The sequence below is a fragment of the Anoplopoma fimbria genome, chromosome 20, assembly GCF_027596085.1.
Source record: "Anoplopoma fimbria isolate UVic2021 breed Golden Eagle Sablefish chromosome 20, Afim_UVic_2022, whole genome shotgun sequence".
Taxonomy (NCBI): Eukaryota; Metazoa; Chordata; class Actinopteri; order Perciformes; family Anoplopomatidae; genus Anoplopoma; species Anoplopoma fimbria.
This window is the reverse complement of record NC_072468.1, coordinates 15,812,824-15,832,489: the sequence shown is the minus strand read 5'-3', so window position 1 is coordinate 15,832,489 and position 19,666 is coordinate 15,812,824. Positions and strand designations below refer to the sequence as shown.

At 40.9% G+C, this 19,666-nt stretch overlaps 1 protein-coding gene across 4 annotated transcripts; it reads left to right on the top strand.

Annotated features, from left to right (window-relative positions):
* Positions 1-240: 240 nt before the first annotated feature.
* LOC129109875 (cingulin) lies at positions 241-17,365 on the top strand. Of its 4 annotated transcripts, none has more exons than XM_054622021.1 (20): positions 241-305; positions 5,396-6,311; positions 6,424-6,521; positions 6,642-6,711; positions 6,827-6,922; positions 7,645-7,766; positions 8,143-8,254; positions 8,560-8,772; positions 9,282-9,430; positions 10,203-10,323; positions 11,249-11,461; positions 11,618-11,839; positions 11,931-12,179; positions 12,317-12,487; positions 12,728-12,889; positions 13,409-13,582; positions 13,720-13,838; positions 14,733-14,841; positions 14,949-15,112; positions 15,687-17,365. In XM_054622021.1, the coding sequence occupies exons 2-20, from the start codon at positions 5,397-5,399 to the stop codon at positions 15,820-15,822; spliced, it is 3,615 nt and encodes a 1,204-aa protein (XP_054477996.1). In that variant the 5' UTR covers positions 241-305; position 5,396; the 3' UTR covers positions 15,823-17,365. The 4 variants fall into 4 exon arrangements, with proteins under 4 accessions (XP_054477996.1, XP_054477997.1, XP_054477994.1 ...); XM_054622022.1 differs by lacking the exon at positions 241-305 and adding an exon at positions 344-486 and having other exon boundaries at positions 6,451-6,521; XM_054622019.1 differs by lacking the exon at positions 241-305 and adding an exon at positions 344-486.
* Positions 17,366-19,666: the final 2,301 nt, after the last annotated feature.

Sequence of the window (19,666 nt, the reverse complement as noted above, 5' to 3'; positions counted from 1 at the left end):
CTACTGGTAAAATGGAGACAAACACACACATGTAGGGCACCAGTGTGTATCCACCGTCGTCCATCACTAGTCCTGAAAAAAGTTTTGTCCCTTTTTTGTTTTGTTTATTTTACCAAAAGTAACAATACGGGCTTCCGTTTTACAGCAAAAAAAAAATTGGACCAGCACAAGGAATGACTGACGTGAATATCACACCAATAGGAAACGAGGCCGATATCTGAAGCCCCGCCCACATCAGCTCGCTGGTCCAATCACAGCGTCCCCTCCGCAGAGACAGGGCGGGACGGTCACATCCCCGACAAAAGGTAACAGGTTGCAGTCGCCACATAATGAACTTGTTGCTGTCTTGTTTTGCGTAGGAGTTGTTATTCCACCCATTTTCTTCTGTGTGGACTTTAATGGAAAACATTTGAATCATCAACGACATTACGGGAAGCGAAGAGTTGAACAAGGAGCAAAGGAATCACGTTATCTCCAGAGTAAGAGGTAACTTTACGTGTGTTGTTGGTATTCACAAAGCGAGACGGACAAACCAGACACGACCTGTCACACTGTTGTTACTCTGTACAGGCTGCTTTCTGTTGGCTTCGTGACGCCTGTTTCCTCGTTTGAGTAAGTTTTGTAATAAGTTATTTCTGTATTGTATCTCTATCAGCCAGTTTAACGCTAGCTCGGTAGATCACGTGACTTCAGCCTGAAATATATGTGAGAAATGTCTGCAGGTGGTGTTAAATGTACAAGTACTCTCAGGGGGACTGCACGTTTCTGCAATTAATTGTAACATCTTTAAATATTTGTTTTATTGCCAATATAAGTCAGAACAGACATAACCTGTCGTTATCTGTTACCTTGCCTTTAACCATATTCCATAAATCCCTCCAGGCCTGAAATCTATATAATATACAGTACCAGTCAAAAGTTTTTCTTTATTTTTATTTTTTTCTACATTGTAGATTAATATTGAAGACATCCAAACTATGAAGGAATGATGTGGTAAACAAACAAATGCTCAACAAACCAGAATATGTTTTATATTTTAGATTCTTCAAAGTAGTTGAATGAGAAGGTGTGTCCAAACTTTTGACTGGTACTGTATATCCTTTAATAATACGATACTCTTGCATGTAACGTTATTCTCTACAACCCTTCAAGGACATTTTTGAACAGCAGGTCTATGACACAGAGATGCTCTTCATTAGTAAACCTCAGTCAGATGAAACTGATGACGCAAGCAAAGAAAGAAGTGCAGATTATAGTTATGAAGTGTGGGGAATAGCTCATTGGATTGTGTCATTAAATTGAATAATCATAGCATTGCACGTGCTAAGCCATGGACCAATGCTGACATAGTATGATTTTAAAAAAGAATAAATGTGGGCCAAAGTTTAACCCGGTAGCCATTCCTAATTCTGGACAAGAGTTGGTCCAAGAGTTGGTCCAATATTACAGGTACATCTGTTGTGTGTAAATGGGTTTTCATAAATCAGTCTCTCTCTTGAGCACACACAGACACATTGTAAGTGAAAAGGAACAGAGAAACAAGTGTCTGGAATGTGGGGTAAGGGAGGGGCGTATTTATGTGCTCCCAATATGGTGTCATTTGTGTGCTATTTTGTAACACTGGAGTATCTCTTTGTTATGCCAATGAACTTCTTTGGATTTGCAAAGAGGAATAAATGGCTGTTTGTTTGAGCGTGAAAGGGGAGCGGCGGCAAGTTTAGAAAGAGATTGACCGCTCGAGAGAGAGGAAGAGGGCCTGGTTTTAAGTCAAGAATGTAATGGAGAGGGAGAATACCCTGAGGACTGAGTGGCTGCCTGTCCTTAAAGGACTCTGAAGGTCGTACCGGTAAACCAAAATGATTCACATTGAAGAAAAAAGGGGAAAACTTCTATTTTACAGCTTGTCCTTGTTGACTAAATAGTATGCTGTATTCAAGTGCTGAAGCAGTTCATTTATAAGTCAATCGACTACAATTTATATATTTAAAATGTATTCATTATAAATCTGTGTATTTCCTGCATTTCTCTCTATTATATCATTGAAAAATTAACGTTCATTATTGACCTCAAAAACTGTAGTTTGACATAGAAACCTTAACATATGGTCCACCTACTAGCTTTTACTGGCACTCTCATTCCCAGCAAACGCAAGATGACAGCTTAGGAAATTGAAATGAATGATTTTCTATATTCTGACATTTTAATAGACTCAATTTGTAATCAATTTATCGAAGAAAAAAAATATCAATGTGTTAATGACGGATGATAATAATAAATCAATGTCCAATTTGTTAAAACATTCTACATACTAAAGCCGATATACTGTGCAGTCCTGTTAGTCCATACAATTCAGTGTGGATACATTCATTTTATAATAAACACAGCACATACAAAAGTTTAGACTCAAATAACCTTCAGCCGCTGCTGCTCTCTCTAGGTGTGTCTGTTTTAGGCCTGGTCAGAGATGATCTGATCACATGAGCCATGCTGACTCTGTTATTCAGCAGAGGCACTTTCATGAATCCACACATCGCAGTTGTTTCATTTCACTGCACACCCGCTTTAATCTCCTAATTATATTTTCCATTCCATCTCGGATCTTGACAGGGAAGCAGCTCCAATTCAATTTACTGTGTGGGAATTCAATTTGAGGCCAGAGGTGAAGAGCCCGTCAGCATACCTGCAGGGTAACATGACTGGTAAAAGAAGTGTTACCCTGGAGTTATGCTGGGCAAGCAAGCCAGAAAAAGCCTGTTGTTGAAGTCACATCCTATTAATGATACAAGTGTGGGTTGGAGACCTTTGTTTGAAAGCTTTCCAAGGAAATGCTATGTGGCAACAAACGTTTTTTTAAACATTTTCCATCAATCCACCCATTATTTACTTGATTTTTTTGCTTGATCCATAGAATGACCCAATATAACGAAAAATCTCAATTTCCTAAAGCCGATGATATTTTCAAATCACCTGCTTTGTTCAACCAGCAGTCCAAAAAACCAAAATAATCAGTTTATTATCACATAAGATAAAAGCAACACATCCTCACAATTAAGAAGCGGGAACATGAGAATAATCACCATTTAATTGCTAATTGATTTATTGATTATGGTTTCAGCACTAAAGGATACAGATTCACACAATGTATCTCCCAAATAAAGAAAGCAAGAATTTAGGTGTGATTGATATGTTAATTTGACAGCACAGACACTGTATAACCAAATGGATTTAGAGAAGAACTTGTTTTGTATCCTACTGTCAATATGGAAAACAATGTTTATTTTACAGAGAATTAAAAAGACATTCGCTTTTGGGAGAAACTTTAAAGGGAAAGTGAATGCGGACAAATATGTCATTTTCTTTTTAAAACAAACTTGTTGTAATCCGATGAACAGTGTCGGGGGAATTAAAGACCATGGGGATTGTTTTGTTTAGCATTCTCAGAATTGCTGCCCTCATTTTCTGCCCTACATCAGCTGGACAATAGGATGGGATCGCCCTCACCCCAGTTGGGACTGCATTACATCACTGACATACAAAAATGAAACAGCAGATCAACAGATAGTGAGAGAGAACTGTCTTGTTTCTACCTCACATTTACCTATCTGTACGTCAGTTCTGCACACTTATACTCTACAGATCGTTTTTGGTTCAGATTCCCATAAATTCCACATTGCCCTCATATGGCACTTCATCACTGCATGACATGCTTGACCTTGCTGTTAAGACAGTTTGCTGCAGACTCCATGCTCGACTGCACAAATGTGTTGTGACATGGTGCTTCCTCTGTGGTTCCCAAAGGGTGGGAAAAAAAATCAACTAGCTGTACACGACTGAGGGGCCGGTCTGTCCGCGGACGATGCTTACGCACAACAAGCACACAGATATCCTCAAAGGTCACTGATGTTGTGTTACGACATTTTCCATCACCTATTTTTGCTCCAAAGTTGTTTTATGTATTAGTTTTCGGTTCCACAGCAGGGACATATAAGATTATCCGTCTTGGCTCACTTTACTGACTGTACGTTGTTCCTGGCTTTGCCTGGGCTGGGGTGCGTCATACAGCTTCCAAAATCCTCATGGAAATATGGAAATGTGTTTGTGGGCGTTCAATAATGTATGGGTGCTTGTGCACTATCAATGTGATGGTTACTTTTGTAGTCAGTTCTTTGAATGTATGGGGGGATGGGTGTGCCCAGCTTGACTTTGGATTTTATCACACAAGTCACTTATAATACTGGGGTTTTTTTTCTTTCTCACCACACACTCCCTTTCACTCTCCCAGCCCACTTTCTGTCTCTCACCTTGGAAATCTGTGGAGCGGAAATAAAAGGTGCAGAGGTCAGGGAGGGAGTGTTGAAATAGGTTTGATAGGAGTTTAATGAACCATATCAGTGTAATAGAAATGGGGATGAGCTCTCACAGTGTGACCTAACACAAGGTGTGATCAGTCAGTCAATGTCATATCAGATATTTGCAGTTCAGTACTCTACATTATTGCCAGGTAGTGACGAATAAGGCTGACAGTGACGTATCACTAAATAATGACATAGGTGTGATCTGTTGAAAGAGTAAGAAATAGTTTCAGTATGACTCATTAAGGGCTGTCTGAGTATAGAAGAGGGGAGGAGTAGGGAGTCAGGAAAAACACAAAAGTGGAGAAATTAGAAAAAGAATGAAATAGTCCTCACTAGTTACTGTGGTACCTGTCTCTATTCAAGCTGTCAAAGATTTGAAGAGGCAAATAGGTTTAGTATCTGGCTGGGAAACTTCCAAAAGTTTGAAAAAGCTTTGTTGGTCCTTACAAGGGGAAAGTGATATGTGGGTGTGTGCTTTCAGGTTAATGACTAATGGAAAGCACGGAGGACAAAGTCCACACAAGCAGTCAAGAGCCAGAAACTAAGTGTTAGTGCCTATAAATCCTTGTTCCTGTATGTGTTTAAAGCGTTGTCTAACAAAGTTTTGACATTTCAGGGTTGTTTGTTAATGAGTGTCTAGGTTTTCTTTGTCTGATTTCTCAATTTGAGGAAAGAGCTGTTTCATGTTAGGCTGGTTTTTGATCGTATTGTAGCGGTCTTTGCTGTGACCCTGAACCTGCTATCGTGAGTATAGTCCAACCGATACTGGATTTAATAGGCGGATACTGATATCAATATAATCCTGAACAGGACTGTTTTGGGGTGAATATGACCCTATCAGACAGTACTTTCTCAATAATACCAAATCATATTTTTTTTATGTTAAATTAAAAGCTAATGTTTTGCATATGAAAATACTAGACCAGAGCAAATATGTTGCCTGTCTGTTGGATGCAGAAAAGCTCTCTTCTTAAGTGTGATCTAACCACATACTTGCCTCCTTCTTCTTCTCCTTACCCTTCTCTCTGTCGTATTACCAGCATGAGCACTGCATCCTCAGGTCGGAAGACCCCAGTGGACTACGGTGTCCAGATCCGCTTCATCAATGACCTCCAAGACGCTGGTGGGGGGCAGCCAGGGCCCCAGCCCAGGACCAAGACCAAGACCCAGAACACCTCCAAATACGGCGTGGCCGTCAGGGTGCAGGGTATTGCTGGCCAGCCATATGTGGTCCTGAAGGACGGAGAGAAAGGAGACTCTTATGGGGTCCAGCTCAAGACCCAGTACCCCTCTGGTTACAATAGCCTTCCCCGCAGAAGAGATAAGGCAGAGCCAGGAACACAGGGGGCAGATATAGATGGAGGAGCAGGGCAGGGTGGGGCACTACGCAGGGCCCAGTCCCATGGGTCACTGCTGGACAGGGACGGAGAGGGAGGGGAGGGCAACGAGGATTTTCAGCTGTCTAGGCCACCAGGGGACGGGAAGTCTGGGAGTTATGGGAATCTGGATGGAGGACTTGGCGTAAGGGGAGAGAGAGAGCAGGTTCGCCATGCCGGTAGTAGAGAGGGGAGCATGGGAAAGAATATACGGGACGGTACGTACAGAGCAGGGCTCAACGGGTCACTGGGGTCAGTTAGAAACAGTCAGTCCAACCCTGACCCGCCTCAACAAACAAATCAGAGACTTACTCCCATCAACAGACTAATAAACAGGTTTGATGATGGTCACACTGGAGGCCAACAGAGAGGACTCCCTGCTGAACAACAAGATCCCAGAGCTACATCTCCTCTCAGCAACCCCAACCCCTACACCTCACCTCCGTCCTCCACTCACAGCAGCCTTGGACGCAGCCAGGCCGCTGTCAACAAATACCCCGGATACTCTGCTAACCAGTGGACATCACCGGGGAAATATACCGATGCAGAGACACCACAGGCCGGTCCGACTGAGCCACAAGTAAGAATTAAATGTATTTTATGGCTGGGTATGACAGCTGACTTTTTAGTGAGCTCCAAACACTATATAGCATGCAAGATTGCAAGAGTAGATTTCTGATCTATGTCTCAAGGTGACTCCTGACCTTTTGCTGGACCAGGGTCAGAGTGCAGACACGGCCAGTGAGGAGGAGCAGGTCATGCAGACTCTGTTCAACATCCTGAGACAAGGGTAAGGACTCCCATGTTATGCTGATGCAGCACATATAGGTTGTATTAAGTTCTCATAATGCCATTGTAATAAATGTTTACACACGAATTATCATAAGTTACCGTTTTCATCTTCTATTAGGACGAATGAGAGCGATGTTATCATCAAGCACAAAGTCAAGGTTCTCTTTAAGAAGATTCAGAATCTAAAGGTTTGTCCTTTTTGAGAATATTTTTTTCTTCTAGGGGTTAGTCCTGCACTGGTTCATATGTCAGGTAAAGAAAACTACTGACATGTATGTCCCCATACATCTTTTTCTTCACCAGCCCAACGAAAGAGCTCCGGAAGAGTGGATGAGAGAAAAGAGGGAGCTTGAAAGAAGGATGGCTGAACTGCAAACTACCCTGCAAGTGGAAAGAAGGGTAAATAGAAATAGACATAAACGTGCAAGGGTATAGATACTTTATATATCCAAAACTGTTCCAATACTTATCAGGTTATGAGCAGTGCTGAAATATTTCTCTATACTTTCGTCGCCTGTAGAAAATGATGAAGATTTTTTGGGTTGTTACTGTAGCTTCAGTGCCTTGGATGACCCACCAAACCTTCCTAAATTCACTTGGCTGAGTAGAACTGGCTGCCACTAGAGAATGTTAACATTCCGAAAGTAATCTGCCACTTTTAATCAGCTCTGATTGCAAGGTGCACATCTGATGCCACACATAAACACTCATCCCAGTCTTCCTGAAATGAGAGCACCAGCTATCAAGTGAAGGGAATAGCTGTTGGTTGGTTGAGAGAAGGAAATGTCTTTGGCTAATCTAACCAGGAGGGCTAAGGGTTCCTTGGAGTGTGCTTCAGATTAATCCTCACGTTAATCCTTAAAGCCCTCTTGCCTGGTCAAAGGTGCACACACACGATAATCTAACTTCAATAATGACTCATTATATGTTGGTTTAAGGAAGGTGGCCAGGACTTAATCTCTAATAGCTCCTAAGAACTTAATTCCTTATGCATATTGACTAGTGGGCAAATGCAAGCCCGCTTTAACATTTCCTAAAAGCCCACTGTTCATGCCAACAGAGCCACCTGATGTCTTATGTTTCACTGCTCTCATTTATTCATCATGTCTGCTTGTGCGTAGGACTCTGTTAGCAATTCTGATCCTGTTCTGAAAGCTGAGCTGGAGTCCTGTCTGGATGAAAATCTGCAGCTCCGGGAGATGCTGGACCGGAAGAAGATAGAATTAAATGAAACACAATCAGAGTGAGGACACGACAGCATACACACACTCATTCACACAGACAGACTAAAGCAGGAAGGGGCATTGTACCATTGTCTCTTTGTGTTGGTGGTCAGGAGTGAGAGGGATGCATGACTGGCCCACTTTGTTTTCAAGCACACACTCCTCACAGTTCGTGAAACAAGCAGTTACTGGCACTTATTCACAAGACAAACTGGATGCCATCGTCATTTAAAGTGTGTGTGTGTGTGTGTGTGTGTGTGTGTGTGTGTGTGTGTGTGTGTGTGTGTGTGTGTGTGTGTGTGTGTGTGTGTGTGTGTCTGTGTCTCTGTGTCTGTCTGTCTGTCTGTCTGTCTGTCTGTGTGTGTGTGTGTGTGTCTGTCCCTCTTTTACTCGCAGGCTGACTCAGCTGCGTATGGACAGGGAGAACGCAGAGGCACGGGTCAGAGAAATGGAGGACCATCTGGCTGAGCTTCAGGATGAACTGAGAAGGGAGAACGGCAACAAGACGGTATAACAGAAACATGCTCACACAAATATACCCACACAGATGCTCAGACAGAAACTATCTCACCCCACTATAGGATTTTTCTAAAATAAGATGACACTCCAATCTAGTCTAAACTGCTTCTAAAGACAGCAATTTTATCACATAGCATCATATTGACAGGTTGATGAGTAGTAAAGGCTTTTGCAATTAAAAGCAAGATTCATTTTCTGTTAAGAAAAAGATATGTGTAAACAAATGAGCAATGCTGTACCAAACTGGAGGCTGAGAGGTCCAAAGCTAATACTGTGTATTCCCTGTGTCTGCAGGACCTGATGTCTTCTCAGGCACAGTTGATGGAGGTGTGCCAGCTGAAACAGAAGCTGGAGGAGACGCTAAGGCAGAGGGAGAGGGAGCTAACTGCTCTCAAGGGAGCTCTGAAGGAAGAGGTGGCCACACATGACAAAGAGATCGAGGTGCTCCGAGAGCAGTACAGCGTTGACATGGAGAAGCTCCGCAGCAGCATGGAGCAGGTGTCTCAGGTGTGCACGCAAACACAGAAGCCACTAGCCAGCTCATCATCACTTACATTTGGCAGGAAAATGTTTTGAAGTTGGACACAAAATGGGAAAACAAGTCCCTCCACAACAGACCCCATCAGCAAAATGTTATTGTGTCAATATATCATACATCACATCACATATTGTTATATTGTGGCTTTTAGTAGAGTTTCTACACACACATACATACACATACACATAAATAAATAAATAAATAAATACACAGAAACATAAATCTATACATGTGTGCATACACATATAGAGGAATATAAAGTGAATGATCTTATGTGAACTACTATCTGCAGAAGAGAAGCTGCATGCACAGGTGCATTAAGCATGCTCAGCATAGGTGCAAGAAACAACTGAACTAAACTGAAATTGAATCTGTTCAGATAAAACAATGCAGAGTGGTCTATCTTTCGGTTTATGTCTATGAAATGAAAGGAATATTAACAAACATGCCATAAATTCTTCTGTGTTTCTTATTTTAGTCTCAAGTAGGGATCGAGGCAGAGCGGTTGCGTGTGAATGCGTCAGTCCGCTCCCTTCAGCAGCAGTTGGAAGACTGTAGAGACGAGAGCAGCCACTGGATGGAGCAGTTTCACTCCACCAAAAATGAACTTCGAACAACCAAGCAAGAGTGAGTTTCTTCTAGTACGTTGCTGTTTTCACAGTGTGGTTTCATTATTACCTACCTGGATGTGGGCTTTCCGATGCTTACTTGGACATGGATGTAGTCACGGTCTTTTGGGTTTCCCTTTGCACCTGCTGTACTACTAATGTGTGTCCATCTCTTCTCTCTCACTCTACTTGGTCAATGTTTCTCCCACTCTCTGTCAGAGAGCCACCCAGCAGCCCTGAAACACTGTGAGAGTCACTATTTGAACAGCATTTGTGTTTAGATATGCAGATGTGTAGATGTGGCTAGCTGTGCTAACAACTGTCTGACTGTAGTTCCAAGGTCATCCACACTTACAGCCCTATACATGACTGACTACATGATCCACATTTGAATATGTACGAGAGGTACCCTCAAGTACCACAGGTCCCAATGGTAATGGACCATGTTTAGTACTGTGGTTTAGCAGAAATGGTGCAGAACACAACGTTCCTCATCTGGACATCTTAGCATCTGGCTGTTAACGTCTTCATTGTCTCCATACAGTGTAACACTATAAGGGTGGTGTGGATGATCTTAGATATCTGTGTTTAGCAAAAAATGTGTTCTAGACTGTTGTGGTAACAGGGAATGCTGATTAATTTCCTGTTGTTTGTACATTATTAAATTAAGCTCACTTGTCATGAATCACCTTCAATCCAACTGCTGCTGATCACATAATCAAGCAGAACTTACAATACTTTCATATGGTACACTTTGTTTGGATTAAATGTATTTGATCTACAATGTTTAGACTCCTGCAAGCCCGGCTGGAAAAAGAGGAGTTTGAGGAGGAAGTAAAGGAGCTCCAGGATAAAGTGAGCACCATGAAACGACAGATACCGGACCCTGACCACACACAGACTCTCAACCAGGTGAACATACACTCAGCCTCACATGATGCCTGACACCTGATCTGTATCACAAACATTTAAAGCAACGGTTGATTACTATAATACAGTTTTTGTCATATTTGCCCAATATACCCTGACAGTGGTACACAAGAGATTGACAATCTGTTTAAAAAAAAACAGGTTCCTCTACCTTCTCCTAGTCCCTATCCCTCTGCTGGACCACAATGGGAATTGTACCTTACTTCAGAAAAAATATGTACATTAATTAACAGCGAGAGAGAAATCTTTTTTGTTCCTGTTTAAGTTGTGCCATGAATTACACATATGATGTTTGTCAATTTAAAAGACAGTTTTACAAGTCATGGCGTTTGCAAGATTCCACTGTGCCTGAAAGAAAACCACCAATCAGAGCCAAGGAGTTTCAATCAAGCTTTTAAAGCTCATGAACTCTGATCGAACTGTATAACTAGGCAGCGCTGTTCAAATATGAATCACGGTTCTATGACTGCATTTCCTATTTCTCGTCTCAAATGTTTTCAGAAACATATTTGAATGTTCTGTCGATGATAAAATTTACTCCAGCAAGTTTTTGGTGTTTGGTTTTGGTTCGGCTGTTCTCAACATGATGGCCAGGTCATAAACTTTCCATTTAACGTCTTAATATGTACACTACAATATGTTTCTGAAAACATTTGAATCAAGAAATAGGAAATGCAGCAACAGCATCTTGATTCATATTTGACCAGCATTTCTTAGTTTGACAATTTGATCAGAATTCATGACATCAGGAGCATTAAAAGGAGGAAGAGGAACCAGATGTTTCAGCTGTCTCGTGTACTACTGTCAGGATATAGTGATAGTTTGAGCAAATATGACAAAAAGTATTTTTTTTATTCAAGTTACCGACTGTAGTTTTAACCATCAAATTGCCCATATTTCTTTTTAGGAACTTCAGCGATACAATACTGATCTACAGAAGGCCAAGTCTGAGGTGGAGAAGCACAGGATGGAGTTTGACAAGAAGGTCATGGAGGTTATCTCCATTAAAAAAACTCACCAGAACCAGGAGGCAGAAATGAAGTATGAGATTGACAGGCTAAAGGACCAATTACAGAGGGCCAGGGAGGATATTGCCAAGGCACAGGGCAAAAACAAACAGGTTAGTTAAATCAAGCGTAGTGATTTGTATGTGGTTCTTTTGAGGATGATTAGATCTGTGTGATGATGTCTAATGGTTAGAAATTCTCATATTTAATTGCCATTTTCTCTCTCGTATTTTTTTGTCAATATCATTCTATTGACTTCCTGCCTTTAGCTCCCAGACCCAGCCATCATCTCAGAGCTGGAGCAGAAGCTTGGTGAGACACGTGGTGAAGCTGGCCAGCTCAAAGTGAAACTCTCATTGGCTGAGGAGGAAGTGGTGGCTAATAAAACACTTCTGAATAGAGCTCAGATGGACGTTGAATCACTCAAAGATGCCCAGCAGGAACAGGAGGAGGCCAACACACGCCTCAGAGAAAAACTCTCACGGTTGGAGGTAGGTCACTTCCTGTCACACACGAGTGTCCCTGTGTTAGATGCACTGAAATCAGCAGACGAGTTTACGCATAACTCTTTGTCATCCTCAGGCTCAGCTGCAGAACAAAGCAACTGAGAGTTCAGAGGCAGAGATTGCCCTCCACACTGAGGTGAGAGGGTTGAGATTGGAGCTAGATGAGGCCAAGAGGAAAGCTTCTAGACTGACTCAGGAGCACCGGGAACTTGTCCTGCGTGTGGAGGACACGGAGAAAGAGAAGGAGACACTCAAACAGACCTTCAACCAGCTGGAAGAGACCAAACAACAGCAGGAAAGAGCTCTGGAGAAACTCAACAAAGAGGTAAGAAGGAGTGATCCTATTTTATACCTTTTTGTAAACGCATGACAGCGTCCGCAGCATTGAACGTCCAACTAATCATTAGAGGATTCACAGAGCAAAAAAGTTATCCTCTTTGTTTTTTCCCCTCTCCCTGTCAGTATGAGTCTCTCACCGTGTCCTCAAGAGAGGAGGTGCAGACTCTCAAGGTTCAGCTGGAGGAGCAGAGAGACAGGGCACGCAAGGAAATGCAGGAGGCACAACGCCACGGAAATGACTCTCAGAGTGAACTGGAGAAAAGTTATATAAATCTAAGGAGACTGGAGGAAGAGGTTTGTGTTTTGAGTGTTTGTGTGCATGCTCGCTTGCTTGCTTGGCCTGGTTGTTGTTTTTATTATGAAAGTCTGGTCTGAATGTTTTCAGTAGTTTTGACACATCATATTCATGGTGCATGCTTGACTGATTGTATTCATGTGTCTGTTTGATATGAACATGCAAAAAAACACACCTGTTTGTTTCATGATGGAAATTCCGTTTGGCATTACTGTTTCTAAAATCATGAATCTACCTAGATATCACGACAGAAGAAGGAGATTTTGCTTATATGTGAGGAGCGAGACAACCACCAGCTGGATAAAGAGCTTCTGTCCAACAGGCTGCGCCACCTTGAGGGAGAGATGGAGGCCATCAAAAACGGCCAGAATGATAAAACCCGGGAGATGCGCATCCTGGAGGTCAGATATGTGCAGCTGCATCTCCATGGTTTGGGGGAATAAAACATGACTGCTGGGCTTTTTGCTGTTTATAGTTCTGTGCTGCTAGTATTTCTGCTCTGCATTTTTTTTTTTTTTTTTTTTTTTTTTTTTTTTTTTATCTTGTCTTCTTCTACTATGTCTCTTGTGTGCACTTTACTCTACGCTGTTGTAAGCCTGCAAATTTCCCCGCTGCGGGACTAATAAAGGATTATCTTATCTTATCTTATCTTATCTTATCTTATCTTACAATGTCACTTTAGCAGTCTGTCTATATCTGGACATTTTTCTGCACATTTATTACTTTAATTTGTAAATCAAACAAATATGGTTAAAAGATTAGCATGTAGACTTGTTTAATGCATATACATATTTGTGAGTATTTATAAGCTTACATGTACAAACTCCAGCACCATCAAATTCATTTCTTGGGCTAATCCAGTGCACACCATCTCTCTTTTCTGAGTATCTAATAAAGTGGTCTCTTCTTGTCTCGGCCAGGACAAGCTGAAGCGTATGGAGTTGGAGCTGGAGGAGGAGAAAAGCAGCGTGGAGATGCTGACAGACCGAGTGGCCAGGAGCAGAGACCAGATTGATCAGCTCCGCTCTGACCTCATGCAGGAGAGATCCTCCAAACAGGACCTGGAGCTGGACAAGAACTCCATGGAGAGACACGTATGTAATGTGAACACAGCATCTGTGTTTGCTGACGTTTGTGTTCACCAGTAACAGAAACACACCCACCCTGACTAACCACTCAAGTGTATTTTGGGTTTTGTTGACCTGCTGTTTGTCTGTGTCTCTCCCTGCAGCTGAAGGAGCTGAGGGGCCGTGTGGCCGACATGGAGGGCCAATCTCGCTCCTCAGCAGGACTCTCCCAGCTGGAGAACAAGCTCCAGGAGCTGGAAGAACGCCTACTGAGTGAGGAAAGGTACAGTGCAACAAACATAAAACATGCTTCATGGGAAATTCCTGTTTACATTTATTTTCACCCTTATTTCTTTGTTTGTTTTGACAACTGAATGGGTCTAATGTTTTTTGAATAGATTCCCTTGAAATTTGGTTGATGGATACTTTTTGTCAGTGACTTAGGAGAAGTTGATTTTGGTGGTGATCCCAGCTTAAGTTTTTACATGTAAATATAACATTTACTCATGTGCAATTTTGAAATACTTGAGTATTTCCATTTTATGTAACTTTCTGCTGCCCCACTTAATTTATTTGACAACATTAGTTACTAGTTACTTTGCAGATTCACATGATTAATACAAAATATAAACCATCTACTACATTATGATGTAATATTATGGGTTATATAATCATGCATAATGAGTACTTTTCCTTTTGCTACCTAAAGTGTATTTTTAAGTGTTGCTACTTTTAATTCTGTTAAAGTTAAAAAAGATGTGAGCACTTCTTCGATGACTTTTATTATGAAAGAGAGTTAACCCCTTTTCTTAAGGGAGAATGTTAGTTAAATTATAGAAGCCATGTTTTGGGTTGTAACATCAAGTTCAAGTATGGTCTTTTACACTCACATTCAACTTCACATTAATTCAGTTATGCATACACACATACACACACACACACACACACACACACACACACACACACACACACACACACACACACACACACACACACACCTGAGACTCCAGTAAAACCAGACTTTAACACCTGGCTAAAGAGCATCTATCTCCATGAGAGCAATGAGCTGGCAAATGTCTTGCTAAAGGGCATTTTGGCAGTAGTCGAGACAGGGGAAGTTTTACTCATGAGCATGTTCACATGTCTTACGCTCTGTTCTTCTCTTGTGTGTGCAAAGGGAGAAGAACTCAGTGTTGGCGTCTCAACGACGTCTGGAGAGGAAACTAAAAGATCTCAACATGACGCTGGATGAAGAGAAAGAAACACACACTGAACAGAGGGACCAGGTAAACACATCCACCTCCAAATGAGTGTCATATTTGAATTTACTTTGGAGACATGGGAGTACATCAATACCAAATGCATGCACTTTAACCCTTACCCTGTTTTGCAGCTTACTCTGAGAGTGAAAGCCCTGAAGAGGCAGGTGGACGAAGGAGAGACGGAGCTGGAAAGGATAGATGGCCTGAGGAGGAAGGCCCAGAGAGACATGGAGGAACAGATGGAGCTCAAAGACGCCTTGCAGACCAGAGTCACAGCACTGGAAACTGAGCTCAAGTAAGCACTTCCTTTTCTTTGTATCCAATTTTGTCTCTCATCCAATTTGTTACTCACTGTGCACTTATGCAAGACACTTCCTAGCAGCCAAATTTTCACAGCAGTTTGTGAGAGTGAGTAAGACAGAGAGAGAGAGAGAGAGAGAGAGATCTTCTCCTATTTATGTCACAGAATGAACAAAACTGCTTGTAAATGACGTTACTACCAGCAAACCCAGATTCCTTATCGGTTACACACCATTAACAGACACATGGTAGAGATTCACAGAGCACCCTGAGGGGCATGATTTCACAATGTGATGTGTGCAAAACGAATCAGCAATCAACCACATGTGAAAAGGTATTTCATCCAACTAAAAAGGTACATTACTCATGTACCCCAGGGGGAAATGAAATGACAGACATGCTCCCACTAGTAAAAAGGTAATGCATGTTATTCCCTTGTTTTGCCAGCAGAGGGAGCACAATGTCCACTTGGCAGCGATAACATTTGTGGATAAAGCAACTGTTAAACAAAGTGTGTTTGAACAGTTAATGATGCCATTGATAATGTCAATGATGATTATGTGTCACAGGAGAAAAACCCAGCTAGCAATGCGCCCAGCTTTGGATTCATCAGCTCTCAGTTCAGATGACGACGACAGCCTGTTCGATCCCTCCACCATCACCTCCATCCTCACTGAGAGCAACCTCCAGACCAGCTCCTGTTAGAACAGCACTTCAGGGACAGGGTGAGGGTCGGAAAAACGTAGCACTGTAAAGGAAAAAACATGGATGGTCGTGTGGCTTTTAGACTGGGAGTAAAGCCAAAAAGCACAACGGTATAAAATAAAGGCAGTGAGGGAGGGGTGCACGGATCTGGGATTTAAATTACATATTGTAGAGTTTAGCAGAGTTTAGCAGGGGAGTAATGTTCCACACCAGTTTGAATGGAAGGAAACAAAACATCCTATGCATTTCAGGGTATTTCTTTCAGTCTACAACGTACACAGATTCACTCCACCGTGCAGTTGAAAGGGTTCAAACATCCCAAAATTCACTACACACAAACACGACAGTAACTGGACTGCAAGAAGAGAAATGAGGCTTGAAGCACAGAAAAATATTAATGAAAAATACCTCTTGCATTTTTTGCTACAAATTCAGTATGTCAAACCATTTCCTGGTTGGGATTCTGGGTCGAGCACTTATGGTACCAAGTCTGACTTTGTCTGAACGATCAAAAATACTCTCATCATCCATCAGTGTTTACAGTTTACCTGTAACTTTAGTTTTCTCTGTAGCATCAAATGACTAAGCTCACAAATTCTGTACATACACAAACATTAGGTAGAGCTACTGACAAACATGGACCAAACACTAACATTGTGTGCATTCATGATTCACACAAACTATAAGCAATATTACTCTATGATAATTATGCTGTTTTTTGGTTATAAAATAAAATGTAAGTACTGCAAATCATTCGTATTGAATGAAATTTGGAGTTTGTTTACGTAAAACACATTATATTTTCACATTGTTTTGGAATATGTCACGTAGATTTTATTGTCACATGGAACACAGTCTCGGAATTCAGAATAATAAAATATGACACTAATAGCACAATATTAATTACTATAAATGTGATAGAAACCTCATGTTTGTGTGAAGGTTTTGATTCATTTTGTCTTTATTCACTGTATCTGAAACAGTTTCCTGGTAAAGGTGCCACAGACCTTTGTATTGTGGGTTGTTTTGAGGACAGAAGTGTCCTTTGTCAGAATATCACATACTTTACAAAAGTGGTTTTCCCCTTTAGGCCAAAATATCATCCTGTCCAATAAAATCTTTATGTATGTATTTGTAGAAGTTGCACAATTTCTATGCATTCCCTTATAGCAAGTCACTGAAATATATGCCTTAAAATAATTGTTAAAAAAGAATTTAGTAATTCTTATCTAAATGATTTTTGTAAAATGTAATATTATATATTTTTTTGAGTCTTGAGTTTTGTATACAGTTTGAACAATCAGTTGGAGCGATAATAACTGTATTACATTTGTCGAAAATGTATGTTTCTTCCTATATTGAAAGTTGTGTAACTGGAAATGGTACTTAATATGATTTGTTAGAATGAGTATGAAGCTGTTGAATTTGAAAATGCTGAAATGTACTATATTTGTTGACTGGATGAATTCACCCTGTGACTGTACTTCACAAAATAGATAATGTTCATATTGCACACGAATTTAGCTACAATAAAGTAAAACCATTTAAGATACATTGTTCTATGTTTATTGTCATTTTAATATTTACAAAATGTTAATCAGCTACTTTTAAATTTAAAGTTTTTTTGCACGTTTTAGGATGTTCAGTTTTCTCGTAGTTTTTATTCTTTTTCTTTAACAGAAAGAGTCAGATAAAACTCTTTCTGCGCACTAAAGTGTAAGACTACAGTGCATGTTGCTCCATCATGCAGTAGATTTCTTAGGAAGGTCATTTGACTTCATTGGAAAAGATCACTGTGGGAGAAAGTCAACAAACCTTTTATCCAGAAAAAGTTAATGTGCAGAAATACAAAGAAATGAGTTAATCGAAGTTTAATACTTAATACAGTATTCGTAGCCATTGGGAAAGACACTTACATACTAGCCTACAGCAGCTCTATTCTTAAAAAAAAAAAGGTGACCTGTATGAACAATCTGTGTGATGCATAACTACACGCTAATTGTTCAGAATTATTATAAGGACCTAAGCAGAATCACATTTGTTGAATACTCCATATGCTAGGAGCATTTATGACCTTTTTCATAAGAACAAGATAATAGAGCTGGATCATGTTGTTGTTTTGGCTGCAGGGTGGGGCTTGACTCTGGAGTTTAAGGTTCACAATCTAAGCCTGAGTTCCAAAGAAGGGTGTTGCTGAATGAGTTATTCAATAACATCAGCTGGAGCTCGCTAAGCATTTAATAGTTATTATCACTATGTTGTGAAGATAGATGACAATGACTGTGTGTGTGTGTGTGAGTGTGTGTGTGTGTGTGTGTGCTCTACCCTGCCTTCATTCACATCGCCTGTGTGCACAGGGCAGTCTGATTACAGTTTTGTCTCATTCCCGTCACAAACACTGGTTTTCAACAGGTAAATTACAGTAGCACTGCAGACATTTTAACATGTCACACCAGGAAAAGCATCGTTGTAACTAATACCATTAATTACAGCTGTTGTGCATTCTGCTTTCAAGCATTTAATGTTATTATTCATGCCTGTGCTTGATGACAAAATGTTCTCTGAAAATAGGTAATAAGATTTAGATTCATCCCCTATTTTCTTAGATGTATAGATTTTAAATGTGTTGACATGCTATTCACTGAACCTCCTGCAGCCACGACTGAGTGGCTGACTCTGTTGTCGCAGAATTATTTTTGTTCATCATAACTGAGATAAGCATCATGCGGGGCAGAAATAAACTAGGCTGATGTGTTGATACAGGAGGGCCACATTCCCGTTTATGGACGCATTCACACATTCTTGTGATTATCATACAAACCTGGATAAATAGTTCAGGCCTTAACCTGCTAGACTTTAGCTTTCCATGTAGCACAACGGTCGACTAACAAAATTAACAAAATCTACAAAAACACATACTGTTATTTACTGAGAATTAAATATGCTCCACCAAGCGTAATGATTGACATATGGCATCTGGAATTTGATTGAACTGTGATAAGCAGAAATTAACTGAGCTGATTGATTGATAGAAAAGGCCTGTGACCAAAAAGTTGGCGGTTCGATCCCTGGCTCCCACTGTCTGCATGTTAAAGTGTCTTTTGTTGAGACACTGAAACCCAAGTTGCCCCGTGTGCTTTACAGCAGACCACTGCTCCTAATCCTACTCTGGATTGTGCCGTGAGAAGCAGGTTTGTTGCTGCCAGCTGCACAGCAGGGTGAGATGCGTTAGGAATGTGCAGGATCAACTGAGATCTGTATCAGGTTAAATGAAACTTCTAGAGAACTACAAGATATTTATAAAGTAACACCTGCAACAATTTATGCCACTCATCTCTTACGCTTATTGGCTTTGCTTCTACCCTGGAGTCCTTGTGCTTTCTCGCCTCGCAGGTTTCTATAAATAGTGGCTGTGATCGTGCCTCCTGCTGTGGCCCTGCTGACACCTATTGCTACTACCATTATTATTATTATTAGTCACATTACTATTACTATTCCCTATATCATTATTATTATTAGTCACATTACTATTACTATTACCTGTACCATTACGCTTATTGGCTTTGCTTCTACCCTGAAACCCTTTTCGCTTTCTCGCCTCGCAGATTTCCATGCATCGTTGTGGTACCTGGACCGTGGTCGTGCCTCCTGCTGCGACCCGGCTGACACCCACTGCTACTTCGATTATTATTATTTTTATTATTAGTCACATTATTATTACTATTCCGTATATCATTATTTTAATTCTACTATAGTCATTGCTGCTTTTATTATGCAGTTTTTTATTAAGTAGTCTTAATTTTTTCCCTTCGTTACTCTGCTTACTACTGTGATTATATGAACA